General features: G+C 31.5%; 1 protein-coding gene across 11 annotated transcripts; it reads left to right on the top strand.

Moving 5' to 3' along the window:
• The first annotated feature begins 775 nt into the window (after window positions 1–775).
• Window positions 776–21900, top strand: beta-Spec (spectrin beta chain). 11 transcript variants are annotated; one of them, XM_070649943.1, is made up of 15 exons: window positions 776–959; window positions 8566–8712; window positions 8805–9073; window positions 9147–9371; window positions 9437–9588; window positions 9661–14930; window positions 14998–15194; window positions 15259–15334; window positions 15482–15580; window positions 16327–16434; window positions 16791–16970; window positions 17506–17612; window positions 17674–17840; window positions 17909–18088; window positions 19394–21900. In XM_070649943.1, the coding sequence occupies exons 2-15, from the start codon at window positions 8577–8579 to the stop codon at window positions 19395–19397; spliced, it is 7170 nt and encodes a 2389-aa protein (XP_070506044.1). In that variant the 5' UTR covers window positions 776–959; window positions 8566–8576; the 3' UTR covers window positions 19398–21900. The 11 variants fall into 11 exon arrangements, with proteins under 11 accessions (XP_070506044.1, XP_070506047.1, XP_070506043.1 ...); XM_070649946.1 differs by having other exon boundaries at window positions 8563–8712; window positions 16333–16434; XM_070649942.1 differs by having other exon boundaries at window positions 8563–8712.
• Window positions 21901–22144: the final 244 nt, after the last annotated feature.

Here is a 22144-nt window from a genome sequence, read left to right as displayed (position 1 = left end):
CAACTCGTTCATAAGCGCCTTAAATTGGCAACTCGGCCTTTTTGCCCAAAACTCCTAAATTTTGTAATTGCCGTTAATTTAGTTTAATTAAAACTATTTAATCATGGATTTATAAGTAAATGTGATGTTTATTCTTCCGAGTTCAAAACATATTGAACATTTTATATGAAAAAGGGGTTTTCAACTAAGTACAATAAATATTATTCAAATTTCAAATGAACGTTATAGCAATAAGTTTAACTAAAGCATCAGAAATCAGTAATTTATTGCAAAACAAAAGAAAATAAAGAATTGCTTGAATTAGCAACAAAAGAAGAAAACAATTAATATCGGTTTGTCTAAAAAATATCAAAGGACAAGATAAAAATTAGATAAGAAACTGTCAGCATTAGTTAGTCATATAAATAATCCTTTAAAGACATAAACACAATAGGATGATAAACTTGAAAGTTTCAAAAGGAAGTTTCCCTTCTCAGGTAGTTTTCTGTTGACATTTCTACCTATTCAATATTTAACAGTCTAAAAGTTACTGCATACACAACAGTCTTACATAATAAAAGTACAAAGTTATTGCTTAAATTGAATCTAATTAAATTGTAATTAAAGAAATTTCAAAGCGTATAAAGTGTAACGTATATCAAGAAATTGAATATCAAAATAGCTGAGAGGGGTATAATACTTAAAATACTGCGCTGAATATAATACATCAAAATAAAATTTTTATTGAGACAAAAATACAAGATTTAAAGGATATTTATGTGTAAAGGATAATTAAAAGATATTAATACAGTGTTTACAAAGCGCAAATAATTGAAAAATAGTGAAAAGTGATTGTTTTATTGATTTAATCGTGCGGCAATTTTCAACGATTTGGGCGTAGCATATTCAGTCATCGAAGAGAAGTAAAGCGAAAAACATCAGGAAAGAGTTCGTGCAAAGAAGAAAAAATTTGAAAAGTGGTAAATAATATGTGAATAGTTATTTAATTAGCACAATCATGAAATATTATCCGTAATCTATCAGTTCTGAAGACTATTATACCATGAAATAGTGAATTATGTTGAAAAAATCCATGAAAATCAATAGTGAAAAATAGAAAAATTTAAATGGCCGCTAGGATAAATTCCATAATTTTGAATTAAAAACATTCATGACATAATATAATAAATTTGGATATAAGAGCCTTTATAAAATCAATTTTGTAATAAACTCGTATAGTTCTGGTGAATATGTAATACAATTTATATAAAAACTAGTATAGTAGTTGAAATATAGATAATCTCTGTATAAGTGACTTCATCCTCTTCATAAAAAAAAATTTCTTATAAGATGAGAGAAAAATTTTTCTCTTCGTGTGAAATGGAAAATGTAGATGTTGATTTATTTTTGGAATTTATATATAAATGTATATATATGTAAAGAAAAAAACTATGCTTAAAATACATGTAGTAACTTGCATCATTTTTTACCTTTAAAAGCATAAGAGAAACATAAGTCATGGTAAGAAGAAGAAAATACCATTTATAACGATGCAAAAAATCAGAGTTTAATATATCTTCTTCTTACCAACATTTTTCTTCTTTACTTCAATTCGACAATTCACATAAGTGTGCGTTAGTGTTCTTCGCTTCAACCAACGCCTTTAATTTCAATTAATTTCATTTCTCTTACAAAATTGAATGAATTTAAAAATGAGCAACAACTTTGTTTTGTTTTTCACAAATTCCTTCTCCTACTCCCGTAGCACATAATTGATGCAGAAAAAGAAAAGAAAATAATGTATATATATCCTTCGTCCTTCCATTCTTTTTATTTGATTCGTGCGTGTATAAAAAATAATATTCTACTAGACTATGCGTTATACATATAAACATATTTTGGGTTGAGGGAGGGTTGTACATGATACAAAAAAATTCACATTGTAGAAAAGGCAGGAGGTGTGAGACAGATGCCTTACTTAGCAATAACACACGAAAATCAAAAAATCAATAATTTTTTCCTCCGCTCGCATCGACTATTTTCCTGCTATGAAATCTTATGATATGATTGAAAATGATGTAATATTTACTTCTCATTGTGATAGTGCGAAGTGATAAGAAAAATGAAAATATTTCAAGACGATTCGGCATATACTTCAATACCTGCACATTCGTTTCTTTTATTTACATCATCTTCTAGAAATGTAAATATTTATCGTTATGTAAAATAGATATAATATGAGGCTTGAAAAATGAATTGTACAATAATTATGAGCACATAGCGCACTCCAGACATTCTATCCAATAATTGACTAGTTCACTCAGTGAGGATATTAATCTAAAAGAAAGCAGATATCATTCTCGTATTCATTTTGTTTACACTTCCATAAACTTTCAATAATTACTGACATAATAATTAAAATGCCGCATCAGCTATATAACAAAATACGCTACAGAATGAATGTTCATTCCTCAATGACTAAACCAAACAAAAAAAAAATACACAAACAAAAATTTATTATTAGCATCAAAATTTGTTAAACATCCATTCGCTCTTTTGATATATGATTTCCAGATTCATTTCATTTGCAAATGTTTTTAAAGCATTGTCCAGTTCTGTGTGTTTTATGTATTCAACCTCCAGTATATATTTTGAATACATCTTTTCATACAATTGAGGATGATGTCATAAATTGATAACAAAAACTGTAAATATGTTTGTGAACAATACTATTGTATAAAAAGCATAGCCGATGTGCAAGTGTTCATATATAAATTTTTATTCTGACTAACTCTGAAATGATTTGCTAAATGAATAAGTCATAAATTGAGATCGTGACTTATTCACTTGAATTAAAATTAATTTAACTATGTAGTAATAAATGCGTCTCAGTCACAGGGAAATTTCTTATTTACACAGTTAAAAACTCATACAGTCATCAATATTCTCTCGCCACTTTGCTCTTATCGCCTCTTTTTTGAGTCCCATAAATATATTTAAATATAATCAACTGTTCTAGTTCTCAACTGAATCTCAACCTAAAAGGATCTGAAAATTAAACTTGAACAAATTTCAAAAAGGGATTATTATTTTAAAATTACTATGAATATTTTTGATATGGACATTATGAATGTACCCATCAGTAACATGGTCAACAACAATGCTCAGGAGGATGTAAGGTGAGACTTGCGAAACTTAAAAAAAATGTTTAACATAAGCAAGAAATTGTGCAAACGTTTTTAACATGAATTTATATGCTTTTTAATATGGCAAAAGAAAATATATCGCGTAATTCCGTTTTTTATCGCGCTTACGTCTCAGTCTAAAGTGTTTTTTTATATACTATTAAAAAAAGTGTTTTTAGTTAAAATATTTGAACTTGACTTAAATCAAGAACGCAGTATTCAAATACTTTGGTGCTTGAAAACAGCGGTACTGATAAGAAGTTAGTTTAATTTCAATTTCGGTTCTAAAATTAAAGCTTCTGACAGAAATGTCAATATCATTTTCTTGTGTAATAAGATCTTAACTATTTTCACTTGATATTTATATCTTGTGATAATCATACGGTAGTCAAAATACATAATTAAATATTATTTTCAAAAATTATTGCTTCTTTTAATTTTGAAAAAATCCTTAATTAGTTTTATATTTTCTGTCGTTCTGTATAACAGTTTGAAAAAAACTAAAGAAACAAGGAAGCAACAAACCTGCAGTTTGTGTCAAAATCATGAAAAATCGACTAATAAAAAGGGGCATAAATGTGAATATGATAAAAAGGAGCATTTTGATAAATGCATACCTTGTAAAATGACAAAAGACAGAAGATTATCTGCCTCAAGAGATAAGAAAAATAATTATCAAAAGAAAAAGAATTTTGGTCACATTTTAAGTAGCGAAACTTCTTTTGGTAAGAAGAGAAACGATCAAATGTGCAGAAAATGCGCAAATCATGGTAAAAAACAGAGCATGAAAGACCATAAAAATGCTTGTGAATATCATTACTGCCCATGTCATGAATGTGTTGAAACTGAAAGACGCCGGAATGCGGTAAAGCATGAAGCTAAAGCAAAACGTCAAAGGAATAAGCATCAAATCAAACATGAAAATGATGAATCTTATCCACCGTCTCCCAACGACTCTGGATATAATTCTGATAGGTCGTCATCATCTCTACCAAGTCATGTCTCGAGATTTCCTCTGCCTCCTATTGAATCCAGATATTGCGGACCTATTTCATATAATCACACTCAAACCTTCAATTCTAATAAATTCCCCGACTTTAAATGCAAAGAAGAAACTAAATTTTGGGAATCTGATCAATCATCAAATTATTCATCATCTCCAAGAGACTATGGATTTTGTGAGCCTATTACATTTATGACAAATTCTGATTTTAAATGCAAAGAAGAACAGCAATATTGGGATATGGATCTTCTATCAACTACCAGAACCAATCATTATTATACAAACTCTTCATCAAATACATTCCATGAAATCATCAGTTCTCCAATTAAAAATGAATTTTGTGAAGATTTTGTTCAAAATTGCTCAAATTTAACAACAGACGAAAAACTTCTTCAAATGATAGTACAAGGTCTTTTAAATAATGAATTTGACATAGAACATCTGGATGTTTTTAATGTTTGAATACCTACGTACCCGATCGGCACATATTGAAATATTGCCACCACGGCAACAAGGTGGCAGTATACTTAGAACCAAATTTGTTTGTTTTCGCCAAATGGTTGCCAATATGTGCCGATCGGTGTAGGTTCAAATTCAGATGTTTATTTGTTATATTGTTAGATGGAATGTCAAAAGTTCAAAATAAGATTTTAGTTTTAAGAAAAGTTCTCGTTTTTGTGTTATCAGTTTGTTTTGTTAAAATATGTGAAATATATTATCAATTTCACTGACTTTGTATTTATTTTTTTTCGGTGAAATTTCCAAATCATCACTTAAAATTTAAAATATTGGTATAATTAAGTTACAGTTAAATAGGTTAATTAATGATTTTCTCAGAAGAATACTAGTTTTAATTAAATAATAAATATAATTTCATAAAAGCTGACAGAGTTTTTAATAAACAATAAGTTCAATCTACTGATGACATTTATATTTTCACCATAATATAGCATTAATAGGGGTGATTATGATAAGTACTGAAAAAATACGTAAAACCCAATCAACATGCCACAAATCAAGTCAATAAAGATTAGTTTTGAGATGATTGTTATTAATTTACTTACCCGGATGGCACACGACGTAGAAATGACCATAAATCCAAGACCAGCCTAGTATGACTCTAAGTCAGGCCAGATTCAATCAAGACAAGTCGATATGGTGACGGATTTTCAGTCATATCTTTACCGTGTGCTTTCCTGGTAAATATCCATCAGAAAGTAATAAGGTAAAAAAAATTGTCGAGACGATGGGCGTGATTATTATCATTCAATTTTGTTTGCTTGATGTAATCGACACATCTAGAATATACACATAGATAAAACAAATTAACTAGGTTAATACAACAGCCAAGAAATTTGAACTGCTTATGTGAAGAATTATGTCGACGACCATAAAAATGATTGAGGAAAAAGAAATATGGGAGAGTATCGTAAATCGCTGTAATAACATTAAACAGAATAAAAATACTTAACATTTTTGGAATGAGATAGTTTGATGACTTTAATCGTATGAGAAGTAATTAATGCATGTTGCGTATTGGCATAGAAACTAGCACTAAACCAAAATTCGACATCTTATCATCAGGGAATTTGGGACTGAATTTCTATATTTTTTGAAATAACAAAAGTTCATGATTGTGGCTTAATTCAATCCACATGTTGTAAATTTTGCAAAAATCCCCAGAATAGATTAAAAAACAGTCTGCCTACGATTATCAGGATGTGGTGAAATTCACTTTAAATGCTTAAAGGTCAGATCTTGAACATTCATAAAAACGTAAAAAAATAGCAAAATTAGCAGAAAGTGGCTTTACAAATGCCACATAATGTGTAATGCTTCGCTTAGAGCAGAAAAAGAGAAAATTTTTGTTAATTTACCATTTCCTTTTGCACTCAGCGGTAGCAAAGTTAGTCGATTCTAATTTTCTAAAAATGTAGTTGTATAGAACCACATCAACACATACAAAGCTGAACATAAATCAGTTTGTAATTTAAAGAATGCTTTTTACGGCCAAAAAAATAAAATTATCATTTCCTAGAAACGATATATTTATTGGTAATGTAGTCTACCATCGTCTTTTTGGTGTTGTCAAAATTTAAAAAATCATTTCCAATAAACAGACCTGATTAACTTTAAACGTCAATCACTTTAAACATTGAAGAAGAATGTGAAAGAACACAAAACAACCGCTTGGAATAAAATGGGTGTCATGTACATATGAAGCTTACCAGTTATTTTATGTTGTTCTTTCCGTAATTAGTGTACACAAAGTACCATAACAATGCGTCTATGTGTTAGGTTATTCAACTCGTAAAATTCTATTTTCCGAGCAACACAATGTGTTCGCTATTGTACTGCTGCGTCACCGTATTAGCGGTAAGATACAATGTTGCCTAGACGACCCCTTGATGCGGTTCACTGCACCGTGTCACTCGGGTTTGTTATTGTTCTATTCATTAATTTCATTCATTCTTGGTTCTTATTTAAGAATTATGGGTATTTTAATTACTACTTCCTTCTATTATGACTGTAAAAAGTTAAGCATTTGTTGACGATTAATAAATGAATGATGTGTACATTCTGGCTTAGATTGCTTTAACTGGAAATATTCTAACTGATAGTCGACATGACGAATGTCATGTGGTTATGACATTTGATAATAAGAAAGTTAAACAAAAATATTTTTTTGACTCCGCACGAGCTACAGTATGCACATAAAATTATATACTTAAAATTATGTATAAGAAAAAACCAGAAAAGTTAAAATTGCTTAAAAATCAGCTCAAAACAAGAGAAAAAGAATTCTCATTCAATTATTTAAGCATTTTTTCGTAAATTATTTATCCATTCCTCTAAACCGGTGGCATTGAAAGATGCTAATATGAACAACAAGATTACGTATATCCACTTATAAGAATATTATGTAAAGATTTTCTGTATATAATTTATGCAATAAGTGATTACTTTAATATAGTAATGAAAAAATGGCTATAAAAGAATCTCGAATGATGATGACTAAAAGATATGATGTCATAGGCTATTTTAAAACGTCTCGTGTTGCTCATTCTATTTACTTTAAAAGCGAAAAAGATTTTTTTTTGTATAAATGCAGTCAAGTTTTCTTCTTCGTTCTTCGATGTCATCATTGATTTTTCTGTACAAAAAAAAAGAGAACCTGAATGAGATTAAATGAAGGCAAAAAAGTAAAAACACATAACGAAATTTAATATCTAAACTGTGGTATATTAAAACTGGCAACAATGCATTCGCCACTATTTTGGACTTATTTTTCCAAGTCAGAATTGATTTTCTTTTCTTTTTTTCACAATCAAGCTTAGCTATTTTTTACCAAATGAGAGAGAAACTTAAACACTGATTGATGAAAATATTTGCTCTATAATGTCTATGAAATACATACTTGAAAGAGGTCAAATCAATTGAGAACCTAATACAGAATCAAATTTAATATATAGAATTCAGTATATGTGATGTTTGGCATGATGAAGTCGTTTATTAATAGAAATAAACATCATAATAACTTCATCAGTAGAGTGCGAAAATTGACCATATTGCTATTATATGCTTGTTTTTTTGTAAATTTTCTTCTTGCTCTTCGCTTCCTCAAAACAAAAAATGCTCAAAATAAATTTAATTGACCGACAATATTTTATATTTTGCTCAAAATGATTTTCATGTGTACGAGAGATGAGACGTAGAAATTAATGAAAGAAGGAGAAAAGGAAACACACAAAAATTTAATGTAGACACGGAAAAATTCAATGTTGAATCATACACAATAATATTCTGCATGAAAAACATGCGCAGTGTAGGCTTGCTGCTAGCATAACTTTTTATTGAACACTTTTTTTTTTGTTCCTCATTCATATGATTTTGTTCTACTGAAGAGAATTGTACAGTACAGTTTAGCATTTTCCACACGCACACAATAGAGGAATAGCTGAATAAAAAAAGACCTTTTAGTGTTTTTTCGTCATTGAGGAAAATTAAAGAGAATTTTTCTGCATTTGTTCGTGATTCACGAGAGTGAAAAAAAAGTGATTATTTCATACTTTTTGTCGGTAGATACTGTATATTTTTGAAACCAAGTTTCTCATAATGATATTTAAATTATGTGAATGGCAAACATTATTTGCACGATAGAGAAGGAATGACAAAAAAACAATTGTAGACAAATCGACGACATATAATTATTTTTATTATGACATATATGGATTAGAAAGAGAGGAGAAAATCGCGTTTATTGAACTTTATTTAATTATAGTGTCTCGGGGCATTTGTAAAAAAGTGGATAGATTACGGATTAATGTTTCAAGTTTGAGGTTTATAATACAATAACTTCAATAATAATGATAACTTTCATGTTCTAATTTAAAGTAGATTGAAGCACGATGACAACAGATATTTCGATAGTTCGCTGGGATCCCAGCCAAAATAATGGACAAGAATACATAGATGAATATGAATATGATGGAGGCAATTCAAGCTCCCGACTTTTCGAACGATCCCGAATCAAGGCGTTAGCTGGTAATTATCGATATATTTACTGCAAATCCTTTTCATTTCATTTTCAAGGTCATATAATAATTTCTTATTGTTTCCTTATTACTATAAAACAGAGGAACGTGAAACTGTACAAAAGAAAACATTCACGAAATGGGTCAACTCTCATCTTGTTCGAGTAAATTGTCGCATAAATGATCTTTATGTTGACATGCGTGATGGTAAAAACCTCATAAAACTCCTAGAGATCCTCTCCGGTGAACGATTGCCAAGACCAACAAAGGGTAAAATGCGTATCCATTGTTTGGAGAATGTAGACAAAGCATTGCAATTCTTAAGAGAACAGAGAGTACATTTGGAAAATATTGGATCACATGACGTCACCGTAAGTTGAAAAAACTATTTCTAGAAGTTCATTGATTTGTAATTTTTGGCAACAATCCTTATTATGTTAACAGGATGGAAATGCAGCACTTACATTAGGTCTTATATGGACAATCATTTTGAGATTCCAAATTCAGGATATTACAATCGAAGAAGTTGACAACAGAGAGACAAAATCAGCTAAAGATGCATTACTTTTGTGGTGTCAAATGAAAACTGCCGGCTATCCAAATGTTAATGTACGCAATTTCACAACATCTTGGAGAGATGGCTTAGCATTTTGTGCTTTAATTCACAAGGTAACATATTATTATGCTTTATAAAATTATTGATTAATTTTTTAACTAATGTTTTCCCTTTGCAGCACCGCCCAGATTTAATTCCATTTGAAAAATTAAACAGAAATAATCCAATTCAAAATCTAAATTTAGCATTCGATGTCGCTGAAAACAAATTGGGTCTCACTAAATTGCTTGATGCAGAAGATGTGGGGCTTGCAGAATATATTGATGAAAAGTAAGTGATGATTGATTGCTATTTGTTCTTTTACCGAAAATCATGACTAAATTATAATATATTTATTTTCAGATCAATCATTACTTATGTCGTCACATATTATCACTACTTCAGTAAGATGAAGCAAGAGACAGTCCAAGGAAAGCGTATTGGAAAGGTAGTCGGAATCGCTATGGAAATTGACCGAATGATCGCTGACTACGAGCAATTCACAAGCGATCTTCTGAAATGGATTGAAACAACAATTGAATCGCTTGCAGAACGACAATTTGCTAATTCACTTGTCGGTGTTCAGCAACAATTGGGACAGTTTTCAAATTACCGTACTGTTGAGAAACCACCTAAATTTGTCGAGAAAGGCAATCTGGAAGTTCTTCTATTTACATTGCAGTCTAAAATGCGTGCTAATAATCAGAAACCATATACACCAAAAGAGGGTAAAATGGTCTCTGACATTAATAAAGCATGGGAGCGTCTCGAAAAAGCTGAACACGAGCGTGAACTTGCATTGCGTGAAGAGTTAATTCGTCAAGAAAAATTGGAACAATTAGCAGCTCGTTTTAACCGAAAGGCATCTATGCGTGAAACATGGCTTTCAGAAAATCAACGTCTTGTTAGCCAAGACAATTTTGGTTTCGATTTGGCTGCTGTTGAGGCTGCTGCTAAAAAGCATGAAGCTATTGAAACTGATATTTTTGCATATGAGGAACGTGTTCAAGCAGTTGTTGCTGTTTGTAATGAATTGCAATCAGAAAATTATCACGATATTGATCGCATCATTCAACGTAAAGAAAATGTATTGCGTTTATGGGCGTATTTATTAGAATTGCTCCGCGCCCGTCGTGGACGTCTTGAATGCTCCATTCAATTACAACAAAACTTCCAAGAGATGATTTACATCTTAGATTCAATGGAGGAAATTAAACAACGCTTGTTAACAGATGATTATGGCAAACATTTAATGGGTGTAGAAGATTTACTTCAGAAACATTCTCTTGTTGAAGCCGACATTAATGTTTTGGGAGAACGTGTTAAACAAGTTGTACAAAATTCACAGCGCTTCCTTTCTGATGAAGCAGAAGGATACAAACCTTGCGATCCATCAATCATTGTCGATCGTGTACAACAACTTGAAGATGCTTATGCAGAACTTGTTAAACTTGCAGTTGAACGTCGTTCACGTTTGGAAGAAAGCCGCAAATTATGGCAATTCTATTGGGATATGGCTGATGAAGAAAATTGGGTTAAGGAAAAAGAGCAAATTATGTCATCCGGTGAAATCGGTCATGATCTTACGACAATTCATTTATTATTAACTAAACATAAGGCATTGGAATCAGAGATTCATTCCCACGATCCACAGTTAATGTCCGTCGTCGCTGTTGGAGATGAGTTGATTAATCAAGGTCACTTTGCATCAGATCAAGTCAAAGAGCGAATTAAAGATATATTGGCCACATGGAATCATTTACTTGATTTGACAGCTTATCGTCGCAAACGATTAGAAGATGCAGTTGATTACTTCCAAATGTTCACTGATGCAGATGATATTGATGCATGGATGCTTGATACATTACGTTTAGTTTCATCAGAAGATGTTGGACGTGATGAAGCTAATGTACAATCATTATTGAAGAAACACAAAGATGTTGCTGACGAGTTGAAGAACTACGCTGAAACAATTGATCAACTTCATCAACAAGCAAACAAATTGACATTAAATGATGAAGAACAACAGAAAGTTAATGAAAGATTGGGCGCAATTGATACACGCTATAAAGAATTATTGGAACTTTCAAAATTACGCAAGCAACGTTTGTTGGATGCACTCAGCTTGTACAAATTATTATCAGAGAGCGATGGTGTTGAACAATGGATTGGTGAGAAAGAAAAGATGTTGAACACAATGACACCTGCTAAAGATATTGAAGATGTTGAAATCTTGAAACATCGTTATGATGGCTTTGACAATGAAATGAATGCAAATGCATCGCGTGTTGCTGTTGTTAATCAATTAGCACGCCAATTGTTGCATGTCGAGCATCCAGATTCAGAGCAAATTATTGCACGTCAAAATCACTTGAATCAAGAATGGTCTCGTCTCCGTGATAAGGCCGATGCTAAACGCGATGAGTTGAACTCAGCTCATGGTGTACAAACATTCTATATTGAATGCCGTGAAACAATTTCATGGATTGAAGATAAGAAGAGAATCCTTACAGAAACAGATAACTTGAATATGGACTTGACCGGTGTTATGACATTGCAACGTCGCTTGAGTGGCATGGAACGCGACTTGGCTGCAATTCAAGCAAAACTTACCTCATTAGAACACGAGGCTGATTCCATTGAAAATGACCATCCAGAAGAAGCTGCAATCATTCGTGAGAAGGTTTCACAACTTACAGAAATTTGGGAGCAATTGACACAAATGTTGAAAGACCGTGATGCTAAATTGGAAGAAGCTGGTGACTTGCACCGTTTCTTACGCGATTTGGATCATTTCCAGACATGGTTGACCAAGACACAAACAGATGTTGCTAGCGAAGATACACCAACATCATTGCCTGATGCTGAAAAATTATTGAATCAACATCAAAGCATTCGCGAAGAAATCGATAACTACACTGAAGATTACAGTAAGATGATGGAATATGGTGAAGGTCTTACATCTGATCCATCAACAAATAATGATCCACAATACATGTTCTTGCGTGAACGTTTGAAGGCATTGAAAGATGGATGGGAAGAATTGCAACAAATGTGGGAGAATCGTCAAGTATTGCTCTCACAAAGTCTTGATCAGCAATTATTTAATCGTGATGCTCGTCAAGCTGAAGTTTTGTTGAGTCAACAAGAACATGTCTTAAGTAAAGATGATACACCAGTTAATCTTGAACAAGCTGAAAATCAATTGAAACGACATGAGGCCTTCCTTACAACAATGGAAGCAAATGATGATAAAATCAATACAATTATTCAAGTATCTGATACATTGGTTGAGAAACAACACTTTGATTCAGATAGAATTCAGAAGCGTGCTGAAAATATTGTTCAACGTCGTGATGCTAACCGTGAACGTGCTTTAGAACTCCACGAAAAATTGAAGAATCAAGTTAAATTACACGAATTCTTGCAAGATTTGGAGGAACTCAATGAATGGGTTCAAGAGAAGAGCATGTTGGCTCGTGAAGACACTTATCGTACTGCTAAGACAGTTCACAGTAAATGGACACGCCATCAAGCATTCGAAGCTGAAATTGCAGCAAATAAGGAACGTTTACATGAAGCTGAAAAGGCAGCTCAAGATTTAATGAAGGAAAAACCAGAATTCAAGGAAATTCTTTCACCAAAATTACAAGATTTGAGCAAGCAATTCGACAACTTGGAAGAAACAACAAAAGAAAAAGGTGAATTGTTGTTCGATGCTAAACGTGAGACCATTGTTCAACAGAGTGTTGATGATATCGATTCATGGATGGATGATTTAGAAAAACAAATCGTCAATCCAGACACTGGTAGTGATTTGACATCAGTCAATATCTTGATGCAAAAACAACAGATAATTAAGACACAGATGGCATTGAAGGCCAAACAAGTTGATGAATTAGAAAAACAAACAGAAGTCTTATCACGAACAATTCCAACAGAAAAAGTCGAACCAATTGTTATCAAGAAACAAAAGGTTAGCGATCGTTTCTCCCGAATTAAGGGACCACTTGAAGAACGTCAGAAGCAATTGGAGAAGAAGAAGGAAGCTTATCAATTCCGTCGCGATGTTGAAGATGAGAAATTATGGATTGATGAAAAGATGCCATCAGTATTATCTGAGGAAGTCGGAAATTCACTATTTAACGTTCATATGTTGAAAAAGAATAATCAAACATTAAGAACAGAAATTGATAATCACGAGCCACGTATTATGACAATTGCAAATAACGGACAGAAATTGATTGATGAAGGTCATGAAGATGCTAGCGAATTCGCAGATCTTATCAGTGAATTAACACAAAAATGGCAAGAACTCAAGGATGCATTGGATCAACGTCGCAGACGTTTAGAGAACAGTGAAAGAGTTCAGCAATATCTCTTTGATGCCCAAGAAGCTGAATCATGGATGAGTGAACAAGAATTATACATGATGGTTGAAGACCGTGGCAAGGAAGAAATTTCAGCCCAGAATTTGATGAAGAAACATGAAGTTTTGGAACAATCTGTTGAAGATTATGCAGAAACAATTCGTCAACTCGGTGAAACCGCTCGCTTATTGACAAGTGAAAATCATCCATTGAGTGATCAAGTTGCAGTGAAACAAGCCCAATTAGATAAGTTGTATGCAGGTCTTAAAGATTTGGCCGGTGAACGTCGTGCAAAATTAGTAGAAGCATTAGAATTGTTCAACTTCAACCGTGAAGTCGATGATTTAGAGCAATGGATCGCAGAACGTGAATTAGTAGCTGCATCACAAGAATTAGGTCAAGATTATGATCATGTCACATTATTATGGGAAAGATTCAGAGCATTCGCCCAAGACACATCTACAGTTGGAAGTGAAAGAGTTGCTAAAGCAAATGGATATGCTGATGAATTAATTCATGCTGGACACTCTGACTCAGCAGTCATTGCTGAATGGAAAGACAATTTGAATGAATCATGGCAAGATTTATTGGAACTCATTGAAACAAGAACTCAAATGCTCGCTGCTTCACGCGAATTACACAAATATTTCCATGATTGCAAGGATGTATTAAGCAGAATATTGGAGAGACAACATGGAGTTTCCGATGAATTGGGAAGAGATGCAGGCTCAGTTTCTGCATTACAACGTAAACATCAAAACTTCATCCAAGATTTACTCACTCTTCAATCACAAGTACAGCAAATTCAAGAAGAATCAGCTAAATTACAAGCTTCATATGCTGGTGATAAGGCACGTGAAATTACAAACCGCGAACAAGAGGTTCTTCAGGCATGGGCCAATCTACAAGGAATGTGTGATTCACGACGCAATAAATTGTCAGACACTGGTGATTTGTTCAAATTCTTCAATATGGTGCGCATTTTAATGTTATGGATGGAAGACGTTGTACGTCAAATGAACACAAGCGAGAAGCCAAGAGATGTATCTGGCGTTGAATTACTAATGAATAACCATCAAAGCTTGAAAGCCGAAATTGATACACGCGAAGACAATTTCAGTGCTTGCTTGGCACTTGGAAAGGAGCTTTTGGCACGTAACCACTATGCATCTAATGAAATTAAGGATCGCTTACTGCAACTTACAAATAGTCGCAATGCTTTGCTAAACAGATGGGAGGAAAGATGGGAGAATTTACAATTAAGTAAGTGCTTCCTTATTTATTTTAAATGGATTGTAATAATTAATTGAAACTTTTTCTTTCTTTACAGTTTTGGAAGTCTACCAATTCGCAAGAGACGCAGCAGTAGCCGAAGCATGGTTGATTGCACAAGAACCCTACCTGATGTCATCAGAATTAGGTCACACAATCGATGAAGTCGAAAACCTTATCAAAAAACACGAAGCATTCGAAAAATCAGCTGCCGCACAAGAAGAAAGATTCAGTGCTCTTGAGCGATTGACTACAGTAAGATTTTATAATTTATTATTGTTGGAAGTTATCCTTAATGTAAACTTTTAATCATTTTTAGTTTGAGCTCAAAGAAATGAAGAGACGACAAGAAGCAGCAGAAGAGGCTGAACGTCTAAGATTACAAGCTGAAGCTGGTTAGTATATTTCATTGCACATGCAAACTATATGCTTGTATTATAGTAGTTTCCGGGATTATTGCAATTCTTATCAAGTTTTGAAATACATCCTGATAAATTTTGTTGTAAACATGACTAATGTAATTTCATCATTTAAATTTACAGAAGCAAAGAGAGCTAAAGAATTAGAGGAGGAAGAATTGAGACGTCTCGAGCAAGTCGCTAAGGATCAAGCTGATTCAGGATCACCTAACGAGGAAACTGGTAAGATTTTTGCATTAAATTTCCCTTTATTTGATCCCGAAATTCTGAAATTTAATATTAAATGCAAACCTTCAAAGCTTTTTATAATCCCAAAAAAATCAATTAAACAAAAAAATCAATCCTTTTCACTTTTCTTACACGCTGCCTAATTAACAAAAAATAATTTTCCGAAATTTCAATTAAAAATCTATAAAAAAAAAAATTGGTAAAATTTTCGAAAAATAATAATGTACAGTCACTATGCGAGCCACTTCACCAACTGAAAAAGAAAGACCTGTCTCTCAACCAGGTGATTAAGTTTCTATTTGGAAATTTTGTCTACATATTTTTTTTCGTAACTTTTTCTTCAGTTATGATTTATACTTTCTAAATTTATTTTTATTTCGTTCTGTAACTGTGTTGATAAATGGTCTATCATTTTTCTTATCTGCAATAGATTATTTTCACTAAAATTGATCATCTCAATGTATAAATATTTAACAAAAACAGCATTGACATAATCCATTTTGTGAAATAACTTCTTAGTTCCTGCGTTATTTTTATCCTTTACACAAGAGAGAATTTAAGACTGACGAATTTATTTTGTTGTTAAGTTTAAGTTTTTTCTTCGATATATGGTGGGTTAACCTTATTGTGATTCATATACGATGATTTGCATGATTCTAACACAAAATCCATTTATGTATAGATAGTAATTAATCACTTAGTTTTGCATGAGCATGTATTGATTTTAAAATTAACAAAAGTTACAGTTGAAGTAAATGAAGAAGAGATTCCACCGTCACCATCTACCCCAACTGGTATTCTCAAGAAGCCTTCGCCAAGTCCTCAGGCACAGAGTGTATATAAGTCATGTAAGTTAGACTCGCCTGGGATTTTGTGTCACTCATCGTGCATTAAATATCTTAAATGGTGTTTGGTGATTGATTGAATATAAAAGAAGAACTGCTTTATTTTCACCTCGCTTCCTCTATCTCATGGTGGTTGGTTCACTTTCGCTACACACGAAACATCTTCTTCTCCCCATTGTGTATGTCAGTAAAATTGCAAATTTTTTGAATCGGTGAAGGTCAAACTAAGTGTATGAATGAATAAATTTCCTGTGAATGTCCAAACCATTATTCCATACCCCTTTATTGAATCCAATCAATTATTTAATTCAATAATTGACAAAACTCAAATCCATTCATTAAATTTGTGGGTCGAATAGCTGAAAATAGAGCATTGTCATCCCAACCATCAACACCGCAAAGAGGTGATGTGTCCCTAACACGTAGTCAATCATCATCTTCCAAAGTTAAACGTCGATCTCGTTCTAAAAGTCCCTTCCGTAGTTTCCGATGGAAGCGTTCATCAACAAATAATGCTGATCAGTCTGATGATGACGAAGGTATTTTAGATTGATTAATGTTTAGCCTAAGTATATTAAATGAGTATTTATAGAATAGTAAGTAAGCAAGGTTTTAATAATATTAATGATCCATCTGTGTTGTGTTAACTTGGATGTCACAAAAAAAAGTCATCTAGATAATGAACAAGTATGCTCAATTGTTGCTACAAAATCGTAATGAAATACGGAAAGATTTGATCTAGATATACAACAGTAGAGCATATAGCGTATAGCAAAAAAGTTTATAGATGCTAATGATCTAGGTTCGTGTTTCGTACATTGCATGTCAGTGTTATTTATTATTAAAATTAAAGTCACATTTTTTTGTTAAGAAAACAAATTGCTTTGTGAATTGATGCTGTTATTATTATTTTTTTGAGGATAAGTTGACGCCATATATCGCAAACTTTAGAGTATATAAATTATACATATCATTTTAGAAGAAATAATTTTTATTATTGCTAGGATTTCATCAAAGACAATCATTATTGTGTATTTATACTAATTTTTATATCTTTTCCGTAAACTTGTTTAGATCGTCCAAGTCCAGCAGGAGAGGATGGCGTAATTGAAGGAATATTAGTTAGAAAACACGAATGGGAAAGTACTACAAAGAAGGCATCAAACAGATCATGGGATAAGGTAAATATTTCATTATTGATACTATTTTGAATGAGTTATTAATTATTCAACCTTTATGCAGATTTACGTTTTGTCAAAGAATGGACGTGTCTCATTCTACAAAGATCAAAAGGCATCAAAGAGTCAGCCAGATCAAACATTCCGTGGTGAACCTGCTCTTGAACTTCAAGGCGCAACAGTAGAAATTGCAAATGACTACACAAAGAAGAAGCATGTCTTTAGAATTAAGTAAGTAGCCTTCATTTATATTCCATGTGCATGTATAATGTAATAATTAAATTTTTCTTTTTATTTAGATTATCAAATGGAGCAGAATTCTTGCTTCAAGCACATGATGATGCCGAGATGCAACAATGGGTTGGTTCATTAAAGGCACAATGCGATCAAACGGGTACAGAGAGTCGTTCACAAACATTACCAGCATCGTCACAAAAGGATGAACCAAAACGAAGATCGTTCTTTACATTGAAGAAAAAGTAAGCATTATCTGAATGCTAAAAACAGGCGTGTGGTTTTGTTTTTATTTTATTTTCTTTTTATTGGTTTTGATTCCTTTATTTTTCTCTACATCTTGTAATGTACGAATGCAAAAAATCTATCATGTATGTTAAAGCAAAGAAAACAAATTTGAAGCTTGAAAAATTTGTATTATTATTTTAATATTTCATGGGTTTTATTTTATTTCAATTTAAACAAAGAAAATGAATGCTTATGTAATGGTTTTATTAAGTATAATTTAAGGTTTTTTTTTATTATCCTGCCCAAAGACAGAAATGGCTTATAACTGACACATATTATACGTTACTCATACATATTGTTACGAAGACACAAACATTAAAATTCTATTATTAAATTAAACCTGTCATTTGCCACAAGTGGGAGTAATTGCAATTATATTGTTATCATCCATACGCCTTACGTTGAGTCATAAGAACAACTCACACAAGGCACTTTAGATTTGAGTCATATCAATAACTTATGATTGAAATTGAGTGTTATTTACTAAGGGACTGCTTACTTATTACGTTCATGGGAGGAGGGTGGAGTGGGTTTTTTGTGAATCACGGCTTCCGTAGGTGGTTCCTTTCGCAGATTGTCACCTTCCAGGGTGTCACATCCGATTTGAAGAATTAAAATTTCATAGTTCAAATATTAATCATGTCTGTAACGTAATAATTATCCCGTCCCTAATTACATTCAACTTCAATCTATGCAAGAAAGTATTCATTAGTTGATAATCTTTATTATTTAACATATTGACTTTATTTTTTTTTCTTACTAAATAAAATGAGATTGTAAGTTAAAGTCAGACAAAAAAGTTCCTTACAATCGCATTCTTGATTAATTAACATTCATTTGAATTTGAATTTAATTTTTATAATTTATACATTTTTGTATTTTTTTGGTTTCTAGATAGATGGAATCAATTTGCATGCATAATTGGCTATAATCAATTAACTTTTTTTTAATTTTCATAATTATACTAATCAAAAAAAGAGCATGAAATTAACACTGGCTGGATGCAAAATTTGTAGAAAGCATAACTGAGTAGTTTATGTCTATGACTGCGATATTGAATTATCAAGGTACAGTGGCAGGCAACCTATGTCAAAAACCCTACACAATGTGTGGTTTTGATCGAGGCTTTCAGCCTGGGTTGCCTATTACTGGATTATCGCATGAATAGACATGAACATTACTCGGATATTTGATTTTATTTTTGAGACTAACCGAATTCATTCAAAATTTATAATTTGATTCCTTCTTTTATTTAATTTCAGTTAAAATTAATCAAAAAATTAAGATTAACAGAATATTAATTACAAAAAATAGTAAATGTTTCACATAGAAATTACATTAAAACAAAGTTTATAAAAAAATTAATGAGGACCCGATCTGATCGAACAGAGAACATTAACATGCAAGATTTACACAATCCACAAATAAAAAAAAAACATTTATATGACACGACAAGAAAATTTAATTCTAATAAAAACTACTAATCCACGAGAAATTAAATGGATCCAACTGATCGACATTTATGATGGGCATAAAGATTTTTCGGATAATGAATGAGAATCAAAAAAAAAATTCATCAAAAACTAATTAAAAATAAATATTGTTCAAAATTTATTTTTTTAAAAAGTTTTTTCTTGCAACACAAATGAAAAAAAAAATTAAAAATTCTATTTATGAAGAATAGTCAGCATGATTCAGCTATGAAACAATGAGCATCAATTTTTTGAATGACGAAAATGATAACGGAAGATATAAAGAAATGAAAAACTCCTTTAATATTAATGCTTATAAGTTATAACTAAATAAAGAGTTGCTATTTATATTTAAAGAAAAAAAAATTGAATGATGATATTGAGATGTTCGCCTCCCGCATCACTGGTTGTTGAATTAATATCCATCAAATTTCATTTCATATGAAAATAAAATTTGATTATTTTCGTTCCAACAGTGTAGCTTTTGAATATACAATTTAATAGAATTATAATGGATGAGTCATATTTTATAAATTCTTAAAAATATGATGCTATCAACTTCTCCAGACAACAAGCATTCACTTGAAAAACAAACTTATATAAGAGCAGAAAAAAAAAAAAAAAAAAAAAAATATAGTTAATATCGCCAGTGAATAAAAAAGAGATAAAGAAATTTAGTATATAGTGCTTTTACATTTTTTTAAAACTTAATTTAAATCTCTTAGTAGGCTTTGAAAAGTAAAATACTTTCCAAAATCATACTAAGAATATTCTAATGTTTAAGAATATCATCCAATTTATTGGGGACATTCTTAATCATTCTTGGAATAACTTGTTCATTTAAAAATTGCTACATTTATCACACGTGTAATTTATAATCTATTAAATGTATTATTTCATCATCACTACATCTCTATATACATATTATATGCAGAAGAACATTTTAGTCGCTTTTTTGTTTCCTTTTTTTAAAACATTTATTTCTTTTTTTGTCATTTTATTGAATTAGGCAATAAAGATACCTATATAATAAATTATGAAAAAAAAATTATTCTTTGTATTCAATTCTCAATTGTGCGCCTTAATTTCCATATAACAAGCAAAAAATCATGAATATGAGAAAGAAAAAAAAATTGCTAAAAATTCAACGTTTTGCATAAAATTTTAATGTTTGCAAAGCATAACACAAAAAAAAGTATGAAAGAAAAGAAAAAAAAGATTTATACTTCAATATAGCCTCTATCTAGAATTGATAAACGTAGATATTTCCGTACTAACAGAGATTAAATCTAGCTGCAATATCCTTTCTCCTTTTTCATAACGAACCTTTAGAACAGTGATGGGCAACCTGTGTGACACGGCACATTAGTCATCATGACTAACCAACAAGGTGTGCCGTGACAGGTTGCCCACCACTGCCTTAGATGAAGAAAATAATAAATGAATAATAAATGGTTTAGTGTTAATAATAATCAGATGAAAAACAAACAAAATATATAAACTGCCATTTGAAACTTCCCACAATCGCTTTAGTTTTATATATGTCCTTTTAATGTCTCATATCCTTTTTAATTTTAAAATGCAGTTAAAAATGCTTCATGTTCGTTTCACATGCATTTGAGACAAAATTGATAGATCAAAAAAAATTAGATGAAAATTGTGAAAGTTTACTAAAAACTAGCAAGTACAAAAAGAAAATTGATAAAACAAATTTGCTACAATTAATTGAGGAAATATGCTATGCAAGAGGACAGTCCTTTATTAATTGAATTCTTGCTCTTCCCGATCGACGCAAATTATTCATGGCAGCCAATTTGTTGTCATTTGGAATTCATTTGGTTGTCATGTGTCTTACATGTGGTCGTTATGTGGCTGTCATGTAGCCGTCATTTGACTGCTATTTGACCATCATTTGACTACCATGAGAAACGTGTGTCGCTCGGGCTTGATTATGTGTCATTAGTAAGAGAATACTTTATGTCTCAAAGAGGAAACTCTCTCTCATTGGTAAGAATTCCATCAATTTAGGACTTTTCCTTTAATTCTGATTTTTCTTTAAAGCTCCCATTTTTTCTTCATACTTTTCTTCTATGTATTAATTAATATGAAGCAACATTAAATCTTTGAAATGCTATCTATAAACAAAAATTTTTAAAACACGGTTCTTTATTGAATAAAAAACTTTAATGTTTTTAAGATTAAGATTCTTTATTTATAAAAATAATAATTATGACGATTATTTGGAACAGCTTCTTATATTGAGAAAAATAAAAAAAAATGAATTTATGAAAAGTAAATGCTTATCTTTTTTTCAATGCATTTTGACGTCAATCATTGATTTACTGTGCCTTACTTGTCAATTCATATTAAGAGGTGAGTTCTAGTTACTTTCGGCAACCGTGTAAGTATGTTGTCGACCTGTTCACTTATTTTATTCTCAACGTCGCATTGCAATTAGTTCCAAAATTTTCGTCTTTTTTTTACAGCAAACTCTAGCGCCAAATGTTGTATCCACTAAGCTGCACAATTTCACAACAATTT

Source organism: Chironomus tepperi, unplaced genomic scaffold (assembly GCF_022539635.2).
Source record: "Chironomus tepperi strain 1889 unplaced genomic scaffold, CSIRO-AGI_Ctep_v1 contig_441, whole genome shotgun sequence".
Lineage (NCBI taxonomy): Eukaryota > Metazoa > Arthropoda > Insecta > Diptera > Chironomidae > Chironomus > Chironomus tepperi.
Note: the sequence above shows the minus strand (reverse complement) of the source record. Positions and strands in the feature narration are given on the sequence as shown.